The 23,146-nt window shown below is 58.9% G+C and overlaps 2 protein-coding genes across 2 annotated transcripts; both read right to left on the bottom strand.

Moving 5' to 3' along the window:
- Positions 1 to 1,222: 1,222 nt before the first annotated feature.
- On the bottom strand, positions 1,223 to 3,321 carry LOC142356265 (uncharacterized). Its single transcript, XM_075408210.1, has 2 exons — positions 2,263 to 3,321; positions 1,223 to 1,957 (listed from the first exon to the last, which is right to left on the bottom strand). The coding sequence occupies exons 1-2, from the start codon at positions 3,319 to 3,321 to the stop codon at positions 1,223 to 1,225; spliced, it is 1,794 nt and encodes a 597-aa protein (XP_075264325.1).
- Positions 3,322 to 18,399: 15,078 nt separating this feature from the next.
- On the bottom strand, positions 18,400 to 22,847 carry LOC142356263 (uncharacterized). Its single transcript, XM_075408208.1, has 9 exons — positions 22,766 to 22,847; positions 22,536 to 22,614; positions 21,946 to 22,320; positions 21,582 to 21,707; positions 21,184 to 21,381; positions 20,766 to 20,992; positions 20,330 to 20,522; positions 19,979 to 20,212; positions 18,400 to 19,807 (listed from the first exon to the last, which is right to left on the bottom strand). The coding sequence occupies exons 1-9, from the start codon at positions 22,840 to 22,842 to the stop codon at positions 18,569 to 18,571; spliced, it is 2,748 nt and encodes a 915-aa protein (XP_075264323.1). The 5' UTR covers positions 22,843 to 22,847; the 3' UTR covers positions 18,400 to 18,568.
- Between the last annotated feature and the right edge of the window lie 299 nt (positions 22,848 to 23,146).

The raw sequence follows: 23,146 nt of genomic DNA on the forward strand, positions 1-23,146 counted from the left end.
GTTGCGCGTGAGGCCGTTGGGTCGCCCGCGTCCGGGCTTCTGGAGCCGTCCTGCCTTGAAGGACAGCGGCCAATGATCAATGCGTTGAGCCATATTTCAGATTTGCTTTAGTATTCATTCAATTCCAGCTACAATAATCGAATCCACTGATTCACTGTTCATCGCCCCGTACCGGCATGTGCCAGCTCACAGAGCCAAGTACGGATCATACATCGTGGCCAAATGTGTACACATGGGATGCGTTGTACAGTGAATGATTCACGCATTGGACATCCAGGGGTTGCTCCTCTCTCTCTCTCTCTCTCTCTCTCTCATATTGAGCCTATTAAAAGCGGCCTGCTCGTGGCCCTGGCAATTCAAAAAGCCGAGCAGAACTGGAGGACACTGCATGCACAAGTCTCGGGTAGCAGTGTGTGGTGACGAGGCGTGGCCCACATGAGGCGCTGACATTTGCAACCAGTTGGTGTTACTCTGGGGCGCTCCGTTGGTACTTGCAAACCAGGGAACGGGCAGTGAAGCCATGGCGCCATCGTAACACACACTGCGGCATGCAGGCTGCAGCGGACGTGCCTAACTACTCATTAGTTTCACACCGCTGCTACAGTTCCAGGCCTGTGGAACAGTGTGCGGAGCCATTGGATGGGTGTGTATGGGGCATGTTGCGTTTGGAAAAGGCTCCCCTCAATGCAGTGGATGTGGGGCCCAACACATCCCGGAAGTAGTCCAGGTGTTCGCCCCGTGGATGCTGCTGAAGATAGCCGGTTCAGTAACCAGGGTCATGCTGGCCGAACATTGCGCCTGCGGCGCGCGGTGGAGCTAGAGGATCTCATGGTCGGCTATCTTTTTGTCACAAACTGTTTACATGACACTAAGAGGCAACATAGCGGAGAGGGGGGGGGGGGGGGGGGGGGGAGTGTTGTCTAAGACTCCGGCGGGCGCGCCCGGGTGTGTGTGTGGGGGGGGGGGGGGGGGGGGGGGTGAGAATAGGGCTGCAGGAGCAGCTGCGACACTCAAACAGTGTGACGCCATGACGGCTGGAGCTACACTGAAAAACAATGTCACGCCTGCAGACAGGTGGCCGCCACAAGACTGTGAACCTGACAGCCGCCACACGTGTCTGATCCCAAGTTCCTGGCATGCCTGTGTCAAGATTGCGGCAGTCTCATCTGCGGTTGTGCCCGGGCCCCCACTCAGGCACCCACTGGCACTGCGTGAGCAGCAGTCAACGTTTGTGGAACTTCTGCCTGTGCCTCGCGAGAGCCTGCTGAGTCGCAAAGCTGCGGGTCGGCTTGCAGGTGGTGCACTTGAACGGCCGCGGCCGACCAGCGCTGGATGCCAGCTTGGTTGCGCTGGCGGGAGAGGCGGCCTCACGCTGCGGTGACCGGTCCGAGGAGCGCTGGTGGCAGGAGCGGCACCTGTCGAGGAATGCCTCGTCGGAGATGCTTGGCTTGGGGGAGTACTTCGCCCATATGATCTCCGCCACGGCTGTATCGACCCCAAACTCTTCATCGATCGCCCACAGCTCTCCTGTGAGAATGTTAAGCAGACGGAAGGACGGGCGTCTACGTGCCTTCTTTCCCTCTTCGCACCAGGACCACAGCCACCCGTACAAAGCGGTCTGCAGCAAGTGCACTTTGCGGAGGCTGCCAACACACTTGAACTCCCACAGATGGTCGTCTGTGAGAGCGTCAGCGCGCCCTCTTATCTCGACCTGGAACTTTTTGTCATTGTATGTATGGAGCAAGTCCTCCTCGTACTTGACGTTCTTCCCACGCAGATGGTGGTCCAGCAGCTTCATGCAGGCCTTCACGCTGCCCTTGGGGAGATAATCCCAGCTTTTGACCTGCGCGGGCAAGCGCACCGCTGCATGAAGAGCTCTTGACCTGTGCATGGCCAATGCTGAGGAGCTGTGCCTGGAGGTGAAGGGGGCGTGGGGGCTGAGTATGGCAGAGAGGATCTAGGTGCGGTGCTGGCACAGATGGTGGGCGTGGGAAGATGGGAGGGGACACGTGCCAGGGGCCTGGGCTGAGGTTGAGGACCAGAAGGGAGAGCGAGGGCTGGGAGGGCGAGGGCTGGGATATGCGAACGGCGGGGGGGGGGGGGGGGGGGGGTTCTGCATAGGGGCGGCAACAGGGGGGTATGGAGGGAGTAGCGGAAGTGGAAGAAGGGGCCGGGGGTACACATTGGAGGGAATATAACCGCATGGCGGGCGAGGAGGAAGAAACGTGGGCAGCACAGTGATAGGAGGAGAGGGATGGGGACCTGAAATGGCCGAGCCACAAAGCCGGATCCCAGGCTCTGGTATATGGAGGCCAGCTGGAGGAAGGTGGCGGGGTCACACGGCGGCTTGAGGGCGCGCTTGATGAGTTTCTGTGCCTGCTCGTATAGATCCTTTGCGGCAGCGGTTGAAGCCCAGTCGGTTTGTCGCAGCGTGTCGATGATGGAGGCATCGCCACTGCTGTCACTCATCTGCTCATACATGGCAATCAGTGCCACGCCGTTGATGTCGGCCACGTACTCCACAAGGTCGCCGACCCCCGGGACAGTGTCAGGGACCTTGATCGACATCGAGGCCTCAGCCAGGCGCTTTGGGTTGAGGCACGTGAAGGCCTTCTCAATCTGGCCGTCCGACATGTAACGTGTCAGCTCTGTGACCGTTGCCCTTGAGAACTTGCGGTCTAGCTTCATTGTCTCCGCGGCCGTGGAAGTGTCCGCAGCAAAGCGCTCTGACTCAACTATCTCCACCACTGGAGGCCTGTGAGCCCCGCTCCCCTTGGCCAGCTCCCGGAGGCGCTCAACCCGCAGAAAGGGTATGTGTTGCCCCGGCGAGTGCTCAGCCACAAGCATCAGCTGCTTGGTGGCTCGTGTCAGCGCCACGTACCAGACGTTTGGGCATGTCGTCGTGTCGGACTCCTTCCCGTAGAATTCGTACCACCCAAGGTCAAAGCCAAAGCACACCACGACCGGCCGCTCAAGGCCCTTTGACTGGTGTATGCTGGAAAACACCACCTTGCCCTCGATCGTTGTATCGTCCAGGCTCTCCTCGTCAGAGTCGGGAGAAAAGCAGGGGATCCCCGCCTCCACGAGCTTGTTCTCCAGGATGATGATTGGCGGGGGTGTCTCGCCCGGCCCCGGCCGCACTGACTGCGCCAGTACAAAGATGGAGCTGGGCTCGAGGTCACCGCGTCTGATTCTGTTGGTCAACCGCCGCGCAAGCTCCTTGGCACTCTTAAACGCGCTGCCGCGCATGTACACCACGGGCTCCCCGGGATCCTTCCACGCCTTGATCCTGGAGGGGCAGCCATGCACCCAGCTCAGCATGGTGAGGAATGGTTTGGAGTCTGCCGGTGCCAAAAGTGACCGGCTTGTTGTGTGTGTTCGTGAATGGTTTCTGCTAAGGGGGGGATTGGGTGGGTGGGGAGAGAACGGAACAGAAGGGAATGGATCAGAGAGGGACTGAGAGCGGAAAGTCGGCAGCGCAAGGAGGAGGGATCAGGGCAGGAGGGGCAGGGAAGGATGGAGAGGAGGAAGGGAGGTAAGGGTTGAGGGGGGGCAGGGGGAAGTGACAGGCGTAGGGTTGAAGGAACGAGCAGCCTTTGAAGTGGCCAAGGGGGGAGGGGCCACATGAGGGAGCGGCAAGTAAGCAGTACAGGCTGAGGGCAGGCGCAGTAGGCAATGCGGAGGTTGGGGCAGTGTGTGTGTGTGTGTGTGTGAGAGAGAGAGAGGGAGGGAGGGAGGGAGGGAGAGGGAGAGTGAGAGAGTGAGAGAGAGAGAGAGAGAGAGAGAGAGAGAGAGAGAGCTGGTCTCCAAAGAACACGTGCACGGTCATGAGAGAGACTGAGAGAGGACCAGGGGGATGATGACGGTGAGGGATAGAGGCGAGGGGCATGGGATGGATGCAGTGGACAGAGGGGAGAAGGGCAGAGACGGAACAGAGGAGGCGGTTCCAGGGAAGGAGCTGACATTGAGAGGAACAGGCCAAGGGGCTGACAGGGTCCATGGGGAAGGGCAAGGACGGATCAAAGGGGACGGGCTGTCACGGGAGATGCGGAGGACGGAAGGAAGGGGCCCGGGGCGCGCGGGGCCTAGGGCAGACACAGGGAAACCAGGAGAGGTGGGTCCCATGACGAAGCAGATGAATTGTAAGGACGGGAGGAAGTGGAGCCACACGAAGGACAGACAGAAGGGCGCAGTGGTGGTGGAAGAAGGTCAGCAATGACAGGCAGTGGCCAGGACGGATTGAGCATGTGGAGAGCATCACCAGTTGTGGCCAAGTACGACAGCGTTGATGAACGTTGCCATGTTGCCCGTGAGGCGGTAGCTCGTCCCAAGGCGGAGCTGCTTCCACTCCCGCTGCGATGCAAAGACACCTTTGTGAGGGAGGGTGAGGTGGCGCTCGTCAGCCCCCTTGTAATCGTAGATGCACTGCCGGTGGTCCCCGATGACCAGTAGCTGCGGCTCTCCTGACGCCGTATTGTCCTGCAGCACCTTGTGGAGGAATTCACAGTACAGCGGCGCCATATCCTGGGCCTCATCAACCACCACCAGGTCGAAATGAATCTTCCCCTTGCCCTTGAGTTTGTCCTTATCCACAACTTGCCGCAGCCCGGCGTCGTCCATGGCCGCAGGGCTGTAGTACTTCACCCCCAGGGAGTGGTAACTGTGGACCTCAAGGTTGTGCAGACCGAGGGCGTCCTGCTTGGCCCTGCACTCACGCTTCAGCCGAGCGTTGTACGTGAGCAGCAACACGCGCTTGCCCTGCAGCTCGCGAGCAGTATGCAGCACCGAGGTGGTCTTCCCCGACCCAGCCACAGCGTCCACCTTGACGTTGAGGCCCATATTCAGGGCCTCTGCCACTTCAGCCTGCTCCTCTGACGGCTCAGGGATGTCGCCGGGCACTGCATCATCACAGCCAGATTCTCACACGCACGTTACAAAAAGCACAATACCGTACGGGTGGTCTGTTACAATTAGCCCCCCGAGATACCATGGCACATGTGTGTGTGTGTGTGTGTGTGTGTGTGAACGAGAGAGAGAGAGAGAGAGAGAGAGATCCTTTTACACATGTAGGCCATAGGCCGGATGACAGTACCTGGCGCATCGTACGGGACTTCTCCTTGATAGGACTTGCGTAATGATTGGCCGTCTGAATTATTGAATCTGTCATGAGCTGATGACCATGACTGGGCTGCCAGTGTAGTGCATGATCCGCCCCGGCCAGCGACCGTGAACCCATGTCTCGGCGAGAAGGGGCGAGCAGTACCAAATGCCCCGTGGCGTGCTGGGCGACCGCCTGACCGATGACCGGCAAAAGGCCGGGAGAAGTTGATAATGGTTGGCCCGCTTACAACGCGCTGCGCTGCCGTCCGCCTGGTCTGGGCGGGTTGCCTGACCCTGCCTGGACTGAGCTGCATCAAGGGTAGGCCGTAGCAGGCCGGTCGGGGCGAGCTGTGGGCGCACCGATGGACAGCGGCATGGTGAGGCCAACAGCGTCGGCTCACCATCAAGCCGAAAAATGACGAGGGTTGATCGTGCGCCGGTGTGTCAACTACAAGCTGGTGCGGTACCTGAAGGCTTCTTCTGCCGACTTGTATGTCCCTTATTTCTCCACAGGTAGATTTCCACAGAGAGAGGACTCGGAAGATCAGGGCGATGACTCGACCGCTGAGGAGAGAAGCCCATTCGTCGGCCGCAGATCGACCCGAGATAGGTGCTCTAGAACTAGAGTTCAAAAGCGCCAATTTACCGTGTACGGGGTTCCTCACGGGACGATGGCCCGGCCACACGTTGCAGGTATGCAGCTGCCGTGCCCAACCTCTAGTAATCGCAATGCTGATATCACAGGGAGAGCTTAAGATTCCATAGGGATAGGACAGGAACGAGTTGTGAAACTTGCAGAGGCCGTCAGAACCCCGTCCATTTGGGTCCACCGTCAGTGCCGTGCCGTCGGGCCTTGATCAAGCTCGCGGCTGTACAGTATTGCGCTCGTATCTGCGTCTCGTCCTTAACCGCAACCATCGGACTGGCCGATGAAATAGCTGTTGACAAGGTACCTACCTAGGACAGGCCGTAGTGGTGGTACGGTTGGCGCCCGGGATAGTTGAATTCTCGGCAGGCGCAAAAGGCCAAGATCCTTGCTTGCCCCGCTTCAAACTGCCATTGACTCCCTTTTTTTCCGGCTCCTCTTCCTCTTGCCTGATTGACATCAGCTCCCTGCACGCCTCTTGCAGTTTGAACCGGGCGGCCTCACATTGCAGGGGAGAGCATGCCCCAGCGACCTCCAGGGCCGATCACAAGTCTCTGTGGTGGACACTGGCCATGGACTCTACAACTGCTTGGCTAGACCCAGCAGGCTCTCGCCAGTCCGAGGCTTCGACAATGCCTACAATTCACTCACAGTACAGCTCCCCTCCCGCCTATTGTGGCCCTTAAGGATAAACAACGCAAGCCCCTGTGTGTGCCACGAGACGTTTCGCAGAGTCTTAGGCATGCTGTTGCTCTCTCCCTCCCTCTAGCTGCACCCCGATCGTACGTCCTGTCAGATCCCATGGCATCCTCACAAGGCGTTCCATACTCGGCTCCCTCGACAGGATTAGCGGAGCCGGCTTTGAGGCACGCAACACGCCTCAAATCCGGCGTACGGGCAGCGGAGGCTGGAGGAGGGAACAAGCATCATCCGCGGCAGGCCGGCAGCCATCATCACCATGAAGTGGACGGTACGCAGCAGGCGGCTGATCAGCAGCAGCAGCAGTAAAGTCTGTGCGTGTCTGCTTTCTAGTCTTACGGTCCACCGCTGTGGTTTGCAGTGCAATAGCTCTGCTCCCGTCGGGCAGTCTTGTCTGAATGACCAGGTGCACCACACTGCACAGCACAACACGGCTCATAGAGCTGCCCGGCCTTATGCAAGCGATCGCCGTGCAGAGCCGTCTGTTACAACGGCTGACAACAAACAGCAAAGGCACATGCAACGGTCACCTGATACAGCTGTGTTGTTACGGCTGTCAAGCGTTGTAACAGCTGTTATGACTACAGCTGTCGAGCAGCTCTTTGGCTTTAGAGAGGCGGCAGCCGATCCCGCTTCGGACCAACACCGGTTCACAATGGTTCGCATCAAAGGATATGCGGCTGTTGATTGGGCCTGCCTCGGTGCATTCCCCGTCCCTCTCCGTTTCCCAGAAATATGTACGCCCGAGGCAGTTCGTAGTGCATGGCATGATACTGCTTGGTTGCGGGTCCGCCAGCAGGAAGATCCAAGGAAATGCACAGAGATGTGGTGCACGTGCCAGCAGGCAACAAAGAGTCGAGTCGCCACTGCATTGGGACAGACGGTACCTCGCTCAGGACACGGCGCGCAGCAGCGGCAGGACAAAGATGCACACACACACACACACACACACACACACAGGAGAACAGACACACACACGTACACACCAGACAGATGGAGGGGCAACCAGGGAGTTAGGCAGACAGAGAGACAGGCAGGCAAGCACATAGGCCGCCAGACGCACACACACACATACGGGCTTGCCGGCAGGAAGGCAGACACGCACACTCACTCACAGGAAGACAGAGAGAGTGTCGGGTACAAAGCCAGCCAGCCGGTCACACACACTGGGCGTGGCCACGACTTGGTTGGAAAGCGGCAGAGGCGTCATGCTGTGTCCAAAATGTGAATGTCTTTAAATGCAATTACTGGCAACAGCTAGGAGTATACACCGCTATTATCAGACCACATCGCGGCTGGACTGATCTGCACATACCCGGGCCGCATTTCAAGGAGGCGGTCAATCCTAACCACACAGAACTGCAATGCCGCATCCCACAGAATGCAGTCTGAGACGACGACAACCCGAACTACCCCTGAAGACGGACCCAATAACCATTAGTCACCTGTCCTCAGACTTGGGCCCTACTGTACGTCACGGAGGGAGGGACCATCCCCCGCCTGCATGGCTATCCGGGACGCCACATCAGCCTATCGCCGCCTTCAACCTACCCCTCAGGTAGCTCTCCTCCCGCTCCGCATCCCCCTGTAGAGAGTTCCACTCAAACAACGGCACTGAGACCACCGCATCGCAGCGCTGCGCCCCGACAAGCATCTGCCGTCTCAGTGCCTTGGCCGGCAGCACTGTGTATGGCTCCACGGCCGTGAAGTGGGTCGGCCCATCCACTTCCACACCCACCTGCCGCCCCTCCACCTCCACCATCATGTCCACGGAGAAAAGGCCGTCCTCTGTGTGCCCCTCATACTCAGGAGCAAGATCCATGCGTCGGAGGGCTCTATACACGGCCGTCTGCAGCTCAGAGGGGCTGACTGTGTCCATGCTGGCAATCCAGCTGTTGCGGGCTGCTTGGTAGAGGCCGGCAGGGAGGAGTGTGCTGCCCGCAGGCTCGTCAGCGATTCCGTCCTCCATCCTCACCGCAAGACAGCACTGAAAGATCTGCTGGCTACCTGCTACTGTCAACTCTGCAATCCGGTCCTCAAGAGGGGAGGCCATATGCCACAGGTCAGCTGCCGTCAGTTGTCCGGACAGGGCCAAGGCATACAGAACGTTGGCCCGGTCCTGGGTGTCCAACTGGGAGTGTTGGAGCTGATGCAGCCGAGGAAGAACAAAGGCTGCAAGATCCGGTGTCCCGGGATGGCCGGCCGTAGCAAAGGCCAGCAGGAGGCTACTGAGAGCCACAGGGCTCAGGTCATGAGTGTGGGAAGGCAGCACAGCGTGCTGTAGCATGACATTGAAGAGGTGGGAATGCGGGTATCGAGCGGTGGCAAAAGCCCAAGCAGTGTTGGCCAGCTCCTCGGGGTTGAAGCCTGGCATCTTGGTCACTGCCACAGCCGCCACCGCATCAAACAGCCCCGGGGCGCTATGACCGGCCGTGGCAAAGGCCCACACAGTGCTGGCCAGCTCCTCGGGGTTGAAGGCCGGCATCTTTCTCACTGCCGTAGCCGCCACTGCATCAAACAACCCCGGGGCGCTATGACCGGCCATGGCAAATGCCCACGCAGTGTTGGCCAGCCCCTCGGGTTTGAGCTCCGGCGTCCTGTGCATTGCCACAGCCGCCACCGCATCAAACAGCGCAGGGTCGCTATGGCCGGCTGTGGCAAAGGCCCACACAGTGTTGGCCAGCTCCTTGGGTTTGAAGCCCGGCATCTTGCTCACTGCTCCTCCCGCCACCGCATCAAACAGCCCCGGGGCGCTGTGGCCGGCCTTGGCGAAGGCCCATGCAGTGTTGGCCAGCCCATAGGGAGTGAAGCCCAGCATCTTGGTCACTGCTGTTGCCGCCAGCGCATCAAACAGCCCCGGGGCGCTGTGGCCGGCCTCGGCGAAGGCCCATGCAGTGCTGGCCAGGTTCTCGGGATTGAAGCCCGGCATCTTTGTCACTGCCTCTGCCGCCACCGCATCAAACAGCCCGGGGGCGCTGTGCCCGGCCTTGGCAAAGGCCCACACAGTGTTGGCCAGGTTCTGGGGGTTGAAGCCCGGCATCTTTGTCACTGCCACAGCTGCCACCGCATCAAACAGCCCCGGGGCGCTGTGGCCGGCTTTGGGAAAGGCCCACACAGTGTTGGCCAGGTTCTGGGGGTTGAAGCCCGGCATCTTTGTCACTGCCACAGCCGCCACCGCATCAAACAGCCCCCGGGCGCTATGGCCGGCCGTGGCAAATGCCCACGCAGTGTTGGCCAGCTCCTGGGGTTTGAATCCCGGCATCTTTGTCACTGCCACAGCCGCCACCGTATCAAACAGCTCCGGGGCGCTATGGCCGGCCTTGGCAAAGGCGTACACAGTGTTGGCCAGGTTCTGGGGGTTGAAGCCCGGCATCTTTGTCACTGCCACAGCCGCCACCGCATCAAACAGCTCTGGCGCGCTATGGCCGGCCTTGGCAAAGGCCCACACAGTGTTGGCCAGCTCCTGGGGTTTGAACTCTGGCATCTTGGTCACCGCTGTTGCCGCCACCGCATCAAACAGCTCTGGCGCGCTATGGCCGGCCTTGGCAAAGGCGTACACAGTGTTGGCCAGCTCCTGGGGTTTGAACTCCGGCATCTTGGTCAGCGCTGTTGCCGCCACAGCTGCAAAAGTCTGCTCCCCACCCGCTTCAAGCTTTGCCAAATTGTGTACGGCAATGCTCAGGTTGCTCGCAGGAAATGACTCGATGATGCTCAGCATCCGTGCCTCAAGCAGGCACACCGCGCTCTCCGCCGCCTGCCTCTGGCCCTGACCAGGCCACAACTTCGTCAACGTACCCAGGGCGGTCGAAACGTTGATAGAGCTGAACGTGCTGGAATCCTCCTCCACCATCACAATCAGCTGCCGCAGGTCGCCGTTGCGTCGAATCCTCATCAGCTGACCTTGCGTCCAGTGCCTCCCTTTTGGCTTGGCGCCGAAGAAGCGGTGCCGCCCGGTGCCGGTCCATGTGCTCGGATGCCAAGGTACGGCCGGAGGCGAGGCCGGGCTTGGCCGGCACTTGCTGATTGGGCCCGGGTCACCCAACGGCAGCTGGGGCGGGACAGAGGTGGCTAGCAGTGCTGCCACAAGGGGGCACCGGATTGCATGGACCTGAGTTAGGGTACGCAGGATGGACTGCGTGCCGGCCTTGCCAGTTGCCACCAGGTGGGCCCGGCTGGCCATGTGAGCGGCCATCATACTGCATGCATGGGCGTGGGCTAATGAGGTGAAGGAAAAGGGACAGGTAGGGTGGCGGTGGTGGTGGAGGGCGGCTGGGTGGGCGAAGGCCAGGCAACATTCCAGCGTGAGCCTTAGCTAGCTGGCAGGGGAGGAGTTGCCTGTTGAGACACAGACCCATCCTCAAGCGCAGGGAGCGCCGCTCGCTACAGGAGCTGAGAGTACGGGTATCGCCAGGTCCAGTACGAGTACTATAATTTTAACGAGAGAGATCCATGTACGTACGTGCGTTTTTTTTAAAACACCCCCGGGCAGGTGACGGTAGAAAACCCATGGTATCCATGTACGTGCGTACTCCGCGACCGATATGATCGATCATTAATTTTAATTGCGACGGCGGCCTAGATATAGGTAGGTACGTGCGTACGTCTTCCTGGTGGTGCCAACTGCCACCAGGAGTCCTCCTGGTGCCACTGCCCATTGATACGGCGCACGTGTACTATACGATTATGTTAAAAAAATAATTGTTGGACTCTTGTACAATAATAATAGGTCATTCAGATTTTTTTCTTTGGTTTAGATGCCGGCCCCCTTTTGTTGAAGCCCCCCGCTTCGGCATCATTAATTTTTCTCAACACTAGCTTAGGAATTCACAGTGTAGTGCCCTACATTACAATTGGCAGTGTTGCAAGAGCCAGGGATGATGCGGAAGCTCAGGCAAGCACACATGGGAGAGGTATAAATCAATTGTCCGAGGTGAGGAATGATTACAACATAGATAACGCGACGAGCGCGGCATGGGGAGACGTGGGGACAGCTTGAGGGATCATGGATGGGGAAAGTAGGGAGAGCGGGTGGGACCAGGATAGGGAACGCATGCAGGGCATGCAGCAGAGAAGGAAGGGGGGCGGGAGAGGACGTGGAGGGGCAGGAGCGATTGAGGGAGGCTGGATCAAGAGATGTAGGGCAGCTGAAGGGGGAAGGGGAAGGGGAAGGGGAGGGAGCAGGAGCCGCCAGCGAGGGAAGGAGGGATAGACTGGAGCGATAAGGTGGAAGCTGGGAGCGAGTGATACGGGAGGGGCCGGGGGGGGGGGGGGGGTTAGAGGGAGGACAGGTGAGAGGTAGGGAGAAGTGGGGAAGGAGGGGAGACTGAGAGGAGGCTGGAGGAAGGGCGGCCAGCGCAGGCAACCGGGCAGCTAGGCAAGAGGGACTGGGGCAGAACGGGGCCGGGGAGGCAGGGATGGCCCAGAAAGGGCAGGTGGACGGGTGGGCATATTGAGTGAGGGAGGGCGTGGGTGAGTGGGAGGAAGGGCCGGTGAAACCGTGAAAGGGCTCCCACCCTCCCTACCACTGGTGGAGGCATTGGGTATGGAGGGTGGAAGCGGAAGGAGGCGGGGGGGGGGGGGGGAGGGAGGGAGGGTGGAAGCGGCATCACCGAGGAATAGCAGGAGGGAGGGTGGAAGCGGACCGAGGAGCAGTGGGAGGGCGGCGGCAGCAGGAGGGCGGGGCCACAGCGGGAATGAGGAAGGCCGGCATGCATGGAGGAACGGGAACGGCAGAGCAAATGGAAAGATGGACACAGCAAGATAGGCAGACGACGAGGGAGGGAGGGAGGGAGGGAGTAACGGACGAAGTGCAGCATACGGGATGGAGAGACCTGGGCAGTAGGGGATAGCTTGAGCAATGGACGGAGAAATGATGGGCAGGGTGGGACCAGGATAGGAACAGATTAGGGGCAGCGGGGAAGGAGGGGGGGGGGGGGGGCAGACTGGAGGGCCAGGAGGGGAGGGAGGGATGAAGAGATATCAGAGGGCAGAGGCAGGGGGGGGTGAGGGGGCAGGAGGGAGGGAGGGAAGGGAGTGACAAGGTGGAAGGGAGCAGATAAGAGGGGGGGGAGGGGGGGCGAGGGAGGGAGAGCGTCAGGGAGAAGTGGGGAAGGAGGGCCGCGCAACGAGGAAGGGAGGGGGAAGACGCGGGAGCAACGGCGCCAGGCACGTAGGCTAGCTGGCAGGGAAGATTGACGTAGGGCGGTGGGAGGTAGGGATGGCCCATGGAAAGGGGTGGGTGGACGGGTGGGGCATATGAGGGAGGGAGGGATCAGGGAGGGCGTGGATGAGTGGGAGGCAAGGAGGGTGGAAGGGAACGGTTTAGGCAGTGGTTAGAGAGGGTGGTAGCGGCCGATGCAGGGACAAGAGGCGGGGGGGGGGGGGGGGGGGGGGGGATGAAGTGGCAGCGGAAACAAGGAAAAGGCGGGAGGGAGGGTGGCAGCGGGAACGGGAAAGGGTGGGATGCATCAAGGAAAGGGAAGGGGGAACGGCAGGAATTGGGAAGGACACAGCGAGATAGACAGAGGGGGAGCGGGAGGGAGGGGAGAAACGTCATGGGCCGAGCGTTGCATACATGATGGAGAGACCTGGGGCCGTCATGGGGGATGCATGGGGAAAGTAGGGAGAGAGTGGGACCAGGATAGTGATTAACGCATGAGGGGCGGCCTGCCACACACCCCACTCACTCAGGCAGATGCAGTTGCTCGGTACAACGCAACGTCCGGCGTTGGGAATGGCGATTTTGCACGGCAGTGCGGTCCAGAATCGTGTTGCAGATATAATGCACTTGGCCAGTCGCCACGCGGTGTACAATACTCGCTGTGTCGCCCCGTGCGTACGTCTCCAGAGTCTTATTTTAATCGGTTTATGATCTACAGAATGGTCCTACTGTGTGCTAAGTCTCGCTACATTGTCTTCATCAGCGTGCGCCGCAGCAACAGAAAGAATAAATACGTGCTGAGCGTTGTCGTCACCGGGATGGCGTCACGGTCTGCCACTCCAATTGCAGCGCTTCCCTCTTCCTGGCAATCTCGGGCATTGCACAAGGCACTAACACTCCTGAACATCGTGGAACTTCTGCCTGTGCCTCGCGAGAGCCTGCTGAGTCGCAAAGCTGCGGGTCGGTTTGCAGGTGGTGCACTTGAACCTTCGCCGCCGACCAGCCCTGGATGCCGGCGTGGTTGCGCTGGCGGGAGAGGCGGCCTCACGCTGCGGTGATCGGTCCGAGGAGCGCTGGTGGAAGGAGCGGCACCTGTCGAGGAATGCCTCGTCGGTGATGCTTGGCTTGGGGGAGTACTTCGCCCATATGATCTCCGCCACGGCTGTATCGATCCCAAACTCTTCATCGATCGCCCACAGCTCTCCTGTGCGGATGTTGAGCAGGCGGAAGGACCTGCTACCATGTGCCTTCTTTCCCTCTTCGCACCAGGACCACAGCCACGCATAAACAGCGGTCTGCAGGAAGTGCTCTTTGCGGAGGCTGCCAACACACTTGAACTCCCACAGATGGTCGTCTGTGAGAGCGTCTATGCGCCCGCTTATGTCAACCTGGAACTTTTCGTCATTGTAAGTATGGTGCAAGTCCTCCTCGTACTTGACGTTCTTCCCACGCAGATGGGGGTCCAGCAGCTCCATGCAGGCCTTCACGCTGCCCTTGGGAAGATAATCCCAGCTTTTGACCTGCGCGGGCAAGCACACCGCCGCCTGAAGGGGATCGATGGACAACGCTGAGGAGCTGTGCCTGGAGGGAAAGGGGGCGTGGAGGCTGAGGATGGCAGAGAGGATCTTAGGTGTGGTGCTGGCACAGATGGGAGGGGACACATGGCGTGGGCTGAGGTTGAGCAGCAGAAGGGAGAGCGAAGTTGAGAGGGCGAGGGCAGGGCATCCCCACAGGGTAGGGAGAGGGCATAGGAAAGGGAACTAGGCGGGCTAGACCGGGGAGGGGATAGCCGCACGGAGGGGGAGGAGGAAGAAACGTCTGCAGCAAGGAAAAGTAGAGGAGGGACAGGCGACCTGAAACGGCCGAGCCACAAAGCCGGATCCCAGGCTCTGGTACATGGAGGCCAGCTGGAGGAAGGTGGCAGGATCGCGCAGCGGCTTGAGGGGGCGCTTGATGAGTTGCTGCGCCTGCTCGTATAGATCCTCTGTGGCAGCGGTTGAAGCCCAGTCGGTATGTCGCAGCGTGTCGATGATGGAGGCATCGCCACGGCTGTCACTCACCTGCTCATACATGGCGGTCAGTCCCACGCCGTTGATGTCGGCCACAGGCTCTACAAGGCCGTTAACCCCTGGGACAGTGTCAGGGACGTTGATCGACATCGTGGCCTCAGCCAGGCGCTTGGGGTTGAGGCACGTGAAGGCCTTCTCAATCTGGCTGTCCAACAGGTAACGTGTCAGCTCTGTGACCGTTGCCCGTGAGAAGTCCTGGTATGGCTTCAGTGTGTCCGCGGCCTTGGAAGTGTCCGCAGCAAAGCGCTCTGACTCAACTATCTCCACCACTGGAGGCCTGTGAGCCCCGCTCCCCTTGGCCAGCTCCCGGAGGCGCTCAACCCGCAGAAAGGGTATGTGTTGCCCCGGCGAGTCCTCGGCCACAAGCATCAGCTGCTTGGTGGCTCGTGTCACCGCCACGTACCAGATGTTTGGGCATGTCCTCGTGTCGGACCCCTTCCCGTAGAATTTGTACCAGTCCCGTTCAAAGCCAAAGCACACCACGACCGGCCGCTCAAGGCCCTTTGACTGGTGCATGGTGGAAAAAACCACCTTGCCCTTGATTGCTGTCTCGTCAAGGCTCTCCTCGTCAGAGTTGGGAGAAAAGCAGGGGATCCCCGCCTCCACGAGCTCGTTCTCAAGGATGTTGACGGGCGTGGGTTTCGTGCCTGACCCCTGCCGCACTGAGGGCGCCAGCACAAAGATGGAGCTGGGCTCGAGGTCACCCCATTTGATGCTGTCCATCAACCGCCGCGCAAGCATGTAGGCATTGTGAAACGGGCTGCCGCGCATGTACACCACTGGCTCCCCGGGATCCTTCCACGCCTTGATCCTGGAGAGGCAGCCATGCCCCTATCTCAGCATGGTGAGGAATGGTTTGGAGTCTGCCGGTGCCAAAAGTGACCGGCTTGTTGTTGTTGCTGGGTGTGTGTGTGTGTGTGTGTGTGTGTGTTGCCCCTGCTGTTGGGGCCGGGGGGGGGGGGGGGGGGGGACAGAAGGGGGCGAAAGAGAGGGACTGAGAGCGGACAGTGGGGAGCGCGAGGAGGGATCAGGTGGAGGGGCAGGGAAGGATGTAGAGGTGGAGGCGGGGAGCACTTGCAGGACAAGGGAGGGGAGGGAGCTGGAGCAACAGCGCAAGACAGGGGTTTGCAAGGAAGGAGCAGCCTGTGAAGTTGCCGAGGGGGGGAAGGGGCATGAGAGAGGACGAGAGAGGACGAGGGGCGAGTAAGGACTACAGATGGAGGACAGAAGCAATATGCGGAGGGTGGGGCAGTATCTGTGTGTGTGTGTGAGAGAGAGAGAGAGAGAGAGAGAGAGAGAGAGAGAGCATGGGAGGGAGCTGGTCCCTGGTGAACACGTGCACGAACAAGCGGGCGGGGAGAGATACTGAGGGAGGACGACGGCAGTGATGATGGTGAGGGATAGTCGGAAAAGCACGGGATGGATGAAGGAGGGCGGAGGGGAGCAGGGAAGAGAAGGAAGCAGACGAGGAGTCTCAACGGAAGCAGTACTGCCAATGGAGATGGACAGACAGAAGGGCTGACAGGGTCGATGGGGAAGGGCAAGCAGGAATCAAGGAGAGAGGTAAGAGAGGACTATGCGGAGGACGGAAGGAAGGTTACGCGGGTAGGACGGATTGAGCATGTGGAGAGCATCACCAGTTGTGGCCAAGTACGACATCGTTGATGAACGTTGCCATGTTGCCTGTGAGGCGGTAGCTCGTCCCAAGGCGGAGCTGCTTCCACTCCCGCTGGGATGCAAAGACACCTTTGTGAGCGAGGGTGAGGTGGCGCTCGTCGGCCCCCATGAACTCGTAGATGCACTGCCGGTGGTCCCCGATGTCCAGCAGCTGCGGCTCTCCTGCCGCCGTGTTGTCCTGCAGCACCTTGTGGAGGAATTCACAGTACAGCGGTGCCATGTCCTGAGCTTCATCAATCACTACCAGGTCGAAATGAATCTTCTTCTTGCTGGGTTTGTCTTCACCCAAAATTTGCCGCAGCCCGGAGTCGTCCTTGGCCACAGGGCTGTAGTACTTCACCCCCATGGAGTGATAACTGTGGACCTCAAGGTTGTGCAGACCGTGGTTGTCCCGCTTGGCCCTGCACTCGTGCTTCAGCCGAGCGTTGTAAGTGAGCAGTAGCACCCGCTTGCCCTGCAGCTTGCGAGCAGTGTGCAGCACCGAGGTGGTCTTCCCCGACCCAGCCACAGCGTCCACCTTCACGTTGAGGCCCACATTCAGGGCCTCTGCCACTTCAGCCTGCTCCGCTGACGGCTCAGGGATGTTGGCAGGCACTGCATCATCGATGCTGGCATTAGTTGCTAAGCGTGACTGGGCTGGCTGTGTACCACATGACCCCGCCGGCTGGCAAGCAATCGTGAGCCCATATCTTGGCGAGAAGGTGCGAGCAGCACAAAATACCCACTGGCTGGCGGAAGGACCGCGTGTTCGGTGACCAGCAACTAGTGATGAGGTGAAGAGGGTTGGTATGCTTCCAACGAGCTGTGCTGCTGGCCACAGGGTCTGGGAGGGTTGCCGGATCCTGCCTGAGCTGTGCTGCAAAACGCGCAGGCTGCAGGAGGCTGGTAGGGATGACCTGCAGGCACACCTATGGATAGAGGCATAGTGAGGCCAGCAGCATCGGCTCGCCATCGGGCCGAAAAGCCCTGTAGGAAACCAGTCGCCAGTCGGCCAACGGCTGCCGAACGTGCAGGCTTCGTCTGACGATGTAGCTGCTCGTTAGCCTACTTCTCTGCGGGGTAATTCACCCCGGGACGACCCGGCGCGGCTCAGCGGATCAGAGGGATGACTCGACCACCGAGGGAAGAAACCCGTGGGTCAGCGGCAGATCAAGCTGACTTGTGCGTGAGTGACGTCCACGCAGGGGTCTCCTATGGCTTGGCCCCGTCTGCAACAGTGATGTGCACCCATGATCATCCTGGCAGATCAGCCTTTGCGATGTAGCGATGGTAGGTTGCCAGAGGTGGGCCGGCTCCTAGGTTCGGCTGGGGACATGCTGCATGCAGGTAGGGGACCGAAGCTTTGAAATTTGATGCGCACGAAAGGTTCTTGATGGGCACGAAAGTCCAGGCACGGCACGGGCCGTGTGATTTTTTAATTGCAGCCAGCCAGGACGATTTAATTTAAGCAGGTTAGTAGGAGATGGTAGCGCTACTCGTATTATTGTAGGCCGAATTACATGCCCGAAACCAGCTAGGTAGGTACCTACCCTACTATCCTACGATATAGTGTAAATTCGCGTATCGATAGATACATGGTGCTAGCGTACCCTCTAGGTAAGCAGGTAGGTAGGGTAGGCCTCGCGTAGCTAGCTAGAGCGGACTTCACCAAAGAACAGGTTCACTGCCCCCCCAAAAAATCGATATCGCTTGGTGCGCGCATTCGTCAATCTTGAAGTGTGTCCTTTGTTTTTAAAGGCATTTTACTACTCCTACTAGTATGCCTAATCCTGCGGAGTTTCCAGACCGGGCCTGAGAAAGTCCAGACCGGGCCTGGGAAAGCACCTCCCAGCCTATCACTAGCCTGCATGAGGCTGGCAGTCGGTTGCATTTTGCTGCTTTGCAGCTGCGCTGGGAATTCCCAGCGCCTTCAAACTGCATTTGCCGTCATGTGTCGTGGTACAGATGCATATATATGTACTTGGTCAGCTTGCAGATGCATCACTTGGCGCCGACTGACACGGTCGATTGCCACAGACAATTCCATTCACAGTCTTAAAAGGGGATTCCATTCAGGTCAAAATGCACGAGGGGGAGGCGACCCTATACAGAAACACCTAAGAAGCAGTGCACGGTTCAGTAGACACTTCTAATCTGTGATCGAAACTACACAATGATACTATGTACCGTCGCAGGTACTGAATCCTATATTACGATTTTCCGCGCGCCCAGCACGCATCAATGAGTGCTGAGCGGAGTGTTCACAAGCATCGCGCAGCAGTCTGCTACTGAGTACAGGTCTTCCCCCTTCCTGGCCTTCTCGGGCTGAGCAAGAAACGCACACAGGTGCTGGCACTCCTTGCTGATCAGGTGAGCCACGTGGAAAACAGTGAACATGCTGCTGACCACGAGGCCCCAGGAGAGCACCGCCACAGGGGACTCAGCGGTCCAGCCCAGGCACATGGCGGTGGGCACAAGAAGGCAGTGAGCAATGGCGTTGCCGACCAACTCGGCCAGGACTGCTCCAGAAATGAGTGGCCGGTCCGACAGCAGAGCCTTCGTCACAAACAACCTGAAAGCCAGGACGGCCACCATGTAACCGGCAAGCAGCGAGTCCTTGTGTTGGAGTTGTTGCTGCTGGGCAGGAGCGGGCAGAGCACAGAGCTGGCTGTTGCCCGTTGCCCAGGCGTAGAGCTGGGGTGAGCTATCACCAAGCAGAATGCATAGCTCGAGGCAGATGTCCATGACCTGCTTCATCTTTCTCCTTCCCGTGGACACCATGAGTCCGCGCAACAAAATCAGCGCAACAACGGCGGACAGCTGCGGAACAACACAGACGACCAGCCCCAGCGTCTGAAGGTATCTTGATGTAACAGCCAGGGCCAGCATCACAGCTGTGCATAAATCTCCGATCAACCCCATGCTCGTCCGCTGCAGAGCAAACCGCTGGTACCTCTCGTTCACAAGCGGGTCGAGGATCTCCAGGCTGTCGGACAACCGCAGCCCTCTGCCGGCAGCCAGCTCTCGCGCCCTTTCCAGTTGTGGCAGGAAGTGGCGATAGAACACGTTGGGCAGCACGACATGAAGGCCGATGCCTGCCATGAGCAGGGACAGCCTCCCCAGCGGACCTTGCGCCCAGTCGAGACTGCTGCACACAAAGGCATACAAGACAGGTATGATGGCTTTGGCTGCCACGGTCTTGCCGGAGAGGGCAGCCATGATGTGGTGGACCAACGGAAGGTCCTGTGGCTGGGCCTCTGGCTCCGATGACGCCTGTGGTGGGCTCATGGTGTCCGTGGCATCGGGTGCCTGGCAAACCGCATCCCTGGGCCTGTTGATTCGTTCCAGGTTGAAGGCGAAAATGTCGATCATCGATTGGTTTCCATGCGCCATGACAACATCCATCAGGGAATGGCCCGCGGCATCAGGGTGGGCTATCAGTTGCAGCAGGTCCTCATGGTCGAGAAGCTCCAAAACCTACATGGCAGCATGGCAAAGGGTTCAGACACATCCGGCATCACACAACGCAACCACACGACCCAACCCAACCCAACCCAATTCAACACACCCTGTAGTGAGAGCAATGCCATATTAAAGGTAAGGGCAAACATAGACATCAAACCGTGGAAGACAAGTCATTCAGCATACCGTCTCAAGCGTGTCGCTGCATCCTGAGACTATCGAAGCAAGGAGGAGGTTGAGCTCCCGGCCCATGGCTGCCGACATCAACTGGGGTACGTTGGTCGGCTGCATGTAGGCTGAGCAGAGAACCTCCTCCAGCGTCATGCACCAACCATGCAGAGCTGCAGTACAGGCGGCGCTGGCGAAGTCCTCAGGAGAGGGGGTGTGGTATGGGGCCGGGTGTAGTGCTGTCCCAATCGTCTGCGTGGCAGTTATTCCAGTGCTTGTAGGTCAGAACAGCCATCGAGAGCATGTGCGGGCGGCTCACGGGTGGTAGAAGCTATGTGCCAAGATATGCAGACATTCGTGCGTGTTTACCTTGAGGAGGCCACCCATCAAGTGGAGCTGACGTGCGCTGGGGATGCCTTCCTTTATGGTGGATACCTCTCTTGCCGTCTCCAGCTTGCCCATAAGCAGCAGAGGGGCTGACACGGACAGGTTCATTCCCCCAATGTCTTCCTGGAGAATCTCCAGCATGGCAAATCCGGCTCCTTCGCCCACAGCTGTGGTACTGGGGTAGAGAGGGAGAGATGACATGTACCAAGATGTCAGAGGTGGTCCGCGCTCTCTGTCTATCTCTCCATTCTTCTCCTTTCTCTCTCACCAGGCACGGTCCCTCCCCTGAGGCACTCCGTACCAGGTCAGGCAGTCCCTCACTTGCCCAATCCCTCCCCCCCCCCCCCCCCCCCCCCTTCCTTTCTGAGGCGGTTGCGCTAGATCAGCCACTGACAACACGGCAGGGTTACAGGCTTACTCGATCACAATCATGGTGGTGCCGTCATCTTGCCAATCGACAGAGAGTACGTCAAGCTCGAGATATTGGCCGTGGTTGCGGCAAAGGACCTTGAAGGGTACACAATCCTTCATCCCGGCGACTTGCAGCCAAACCTCTTCCCCCGCGGCCGCTGCCAAAGGCTCCACATCGCGGATGACAATGTCGCTTGCGTGTTCGGACCAGCCAACGATTGAGCCATTACGCACCTGCGTATGCATCACACGGGGGTTCAGGCAACCTCAGCTATGATACCAAGGAATGTCCATTCCAAACCTTTCTCGATGCAGCAGACAACAACGGAACAAAGCGAGCAGTGGGTTTGGGACCCAACGCCATCACAACAATTCAAGTGTCGACAGGCAGACTACAGAACGGCTGGCAGAGACGATATGGGCACCTGTATGAGAGAATCTGGCAGCCTAATGTCCGTGTCATGAGTTGCCCACAGAGAGCCGCCGGCTGACAGGGAGCCTTCGAAGCTCAATTTGAAGGATTCCAGGGCTGCAGTGTAGTCGACATAGCTTGGCATCACACAGTCAACGGTGAGCATCAGGCAGCCTGGCCTCAATGCGCCTTCCAGCTCCTTGGGCTCCCGCTGTTGGGTTGACACACACACACACACACACACACACACACAGTTGCAACACCAAGACTTCAGCTTCAGGACGGAAGAATCTATGGGATCTTGAAGGGGTCTTGAAGGGTGCATAAGCAACTTGTGAGCAGCCAATAAATGCTTGAACACCAAACCAGTGGCTCGACTGCAACAGCTTTTGCTTGTCGAGGCAGGTATACCTGGAGTAGGTGCAAAAGCTGCTCAAAAAGGTTGGGAGGAAGGTCTTCCGGCGTCGCGCCGTACACTTTGAAGGAGATGTTGAGGATGTGCTGCTCACCGTCCAGCCAGTCTTCTCCCGAGCAGTACTGCGCAAACCCAGGCGGGGGGGGGGGGGGGGGGGGGGGGGAATCCAACGGGAAGTTATGGTTGTGTGGTGAAAACATGCAATGAATACACCCACCACCCAGCCGCGCCGTGTAGGCACTTGATGAGGAACCGTTGCCATTCCCACCCATCGTCTCTATCGAGCCCTCAACTTCAAAGCCTCAGCCTAGCCTCCCGCTCTTCCACCCGCCACATGCACCACCAATGTGGAAATGTTACCTCAGACGAGGACAGTACTCCATTCGATGCATGGGTCATGGGTGCGTATGGCACGGCAGCACCCACAGTGGGCCCATCTAGCAGTGAGTGGACCAGCTTTTGCTCCAGTGACGAGTCCCACTCAGGAGTCAGGGCGTATCCAGTCTTGGGAGGGATGACGTCGGCAACGTAGGGGGCAGAGCTCGCATTGCATTGTGATACAGAGAAAGAGGAAGGGCGGGAAGTAGGTGCCCCGCCGGCTGATGCAGTGAAGGAAGACGCCAGAGAAGGACGGGACGGGTCATCCGAGTAGGATTTCATGGGAGAAGACAACTCCGGGTCGGTCGTGGGGACAGAGTCTCCAGCCAACACTGTCGAGCTAGCCAGCTGCTTGTCCTACAGCAGGTATAATATCAAATGGGAGAGGAGAAGATAGAGAAGGAAAAGGGGTGGAGGTTAGCTTTGTGCGCAGATGGTAGGCACGCCGTATGCCACAGAACAGTAGCTGGATTAAGCTCAGGAGATGTAAATTCTGCAGCCAGATAGGGATGCAAAGCTTGTGAAAGTTCATCAAATGTCTCCCGCCGACATTACAGCATGCGGGTGAATACCTCCAAGCTGCATGAGCTGCCACTCGCGCCAGGTACCTCTGAGTTGCTCTCCAAAGCCTGCCTGATCTTTCGGAATCGCCTTCAGGCACGGGCAGCCACACAAGCTGTATCGTGAAGATCAAGATCAGGTGCAGGAAACAGTTACGTTCGTATCAAGCGATATCAGAACGCTGAATTCCGCCATAAATCTATTATTTGGATCTGTGACTCAGTTCAGGAGATTCATTCACCTTTCACTCTGCAGCTTAAGTCGAGCCCTGCAGCTGCGTTTGTTGCCATCGAACTTGCTGAGCTCATGCAGCCGCATGCACTGCTGACAGAATCGGGTCATCTGTCCCTCTGACTCGACTTCGAGTGCCCTCTGATGCAAAGTACAGAGCCGGACCTTCTCGCTCCTAGCCCCATCCAGAGGGCTCTGGCACCCAGTGGCTCTACATGCTTTCCCTGCTACGTGCCGACGTGCAAAACCAAGAACACACGTTGGTTCGGTAGTGTGACGTATCACCACTCGGGTGAGTTCTGGGAGGTGGGAGCAACTTCCGTTGCCGTTTCATCACTTGGATTCCAAGCAGGCCGGGGTGAGGGGCCAGCGTGACGCCCATCCAGGACCG

This window comes from Convolutriloba macropyga, unplaced genomic scaffold (genome assembly GCF_964194025.1).
Source record: "Convolutriloba macropyga unplaced genomic scaffold, txConMacr16.3 SCAFFOLD_742, whole genome shotgun sequence".
In the NCBI taxonomy this organism is placed as follows: domain Eukaryota; kingdom Metazoa; phylum Xenacoelomorpha; order Acoela; family Convolutidae; genus Convolutriloba; species Convolutriloba macropyga.

Coding starts and splice junctions, on each gene's coding strand:
- LOC142356265 (XM_075408210.1), bottom strand. CDS start 3,321: ATGCTGAGCTGGGTGCATGGCTGCCCCTCCAGGATCAAGGCGTGGAAG. Junction 1,958..2,262: donor TTGTGGCTCGGCCATTTCAG/GTCCCCATCCCT, acceptor CACCGCACCTAG/ATCCTCTCTGCCATACTCAG.
- LOC142356263 (XM_075408208.1), bottom strand. CDS start 22,842: ATGCGGCTGCATGAGCTCAGCAAGTTCGATGGCAACAAACGCAGCTGC. Junction 21,382..21,581: donor AGCTTTTGCACCTACTCCAG/GTATACCTGCCT, acceptor TCAACCCAACAG/CGGGAGCCCAAGGAGCTGGA. Junction 20,993..21,183: donor TGCCAGATTCTCTCATACAG/GTGCCCATATCG, acceptor ATGCATACGCAG/GTGCGTAATGGCTCAATCGT.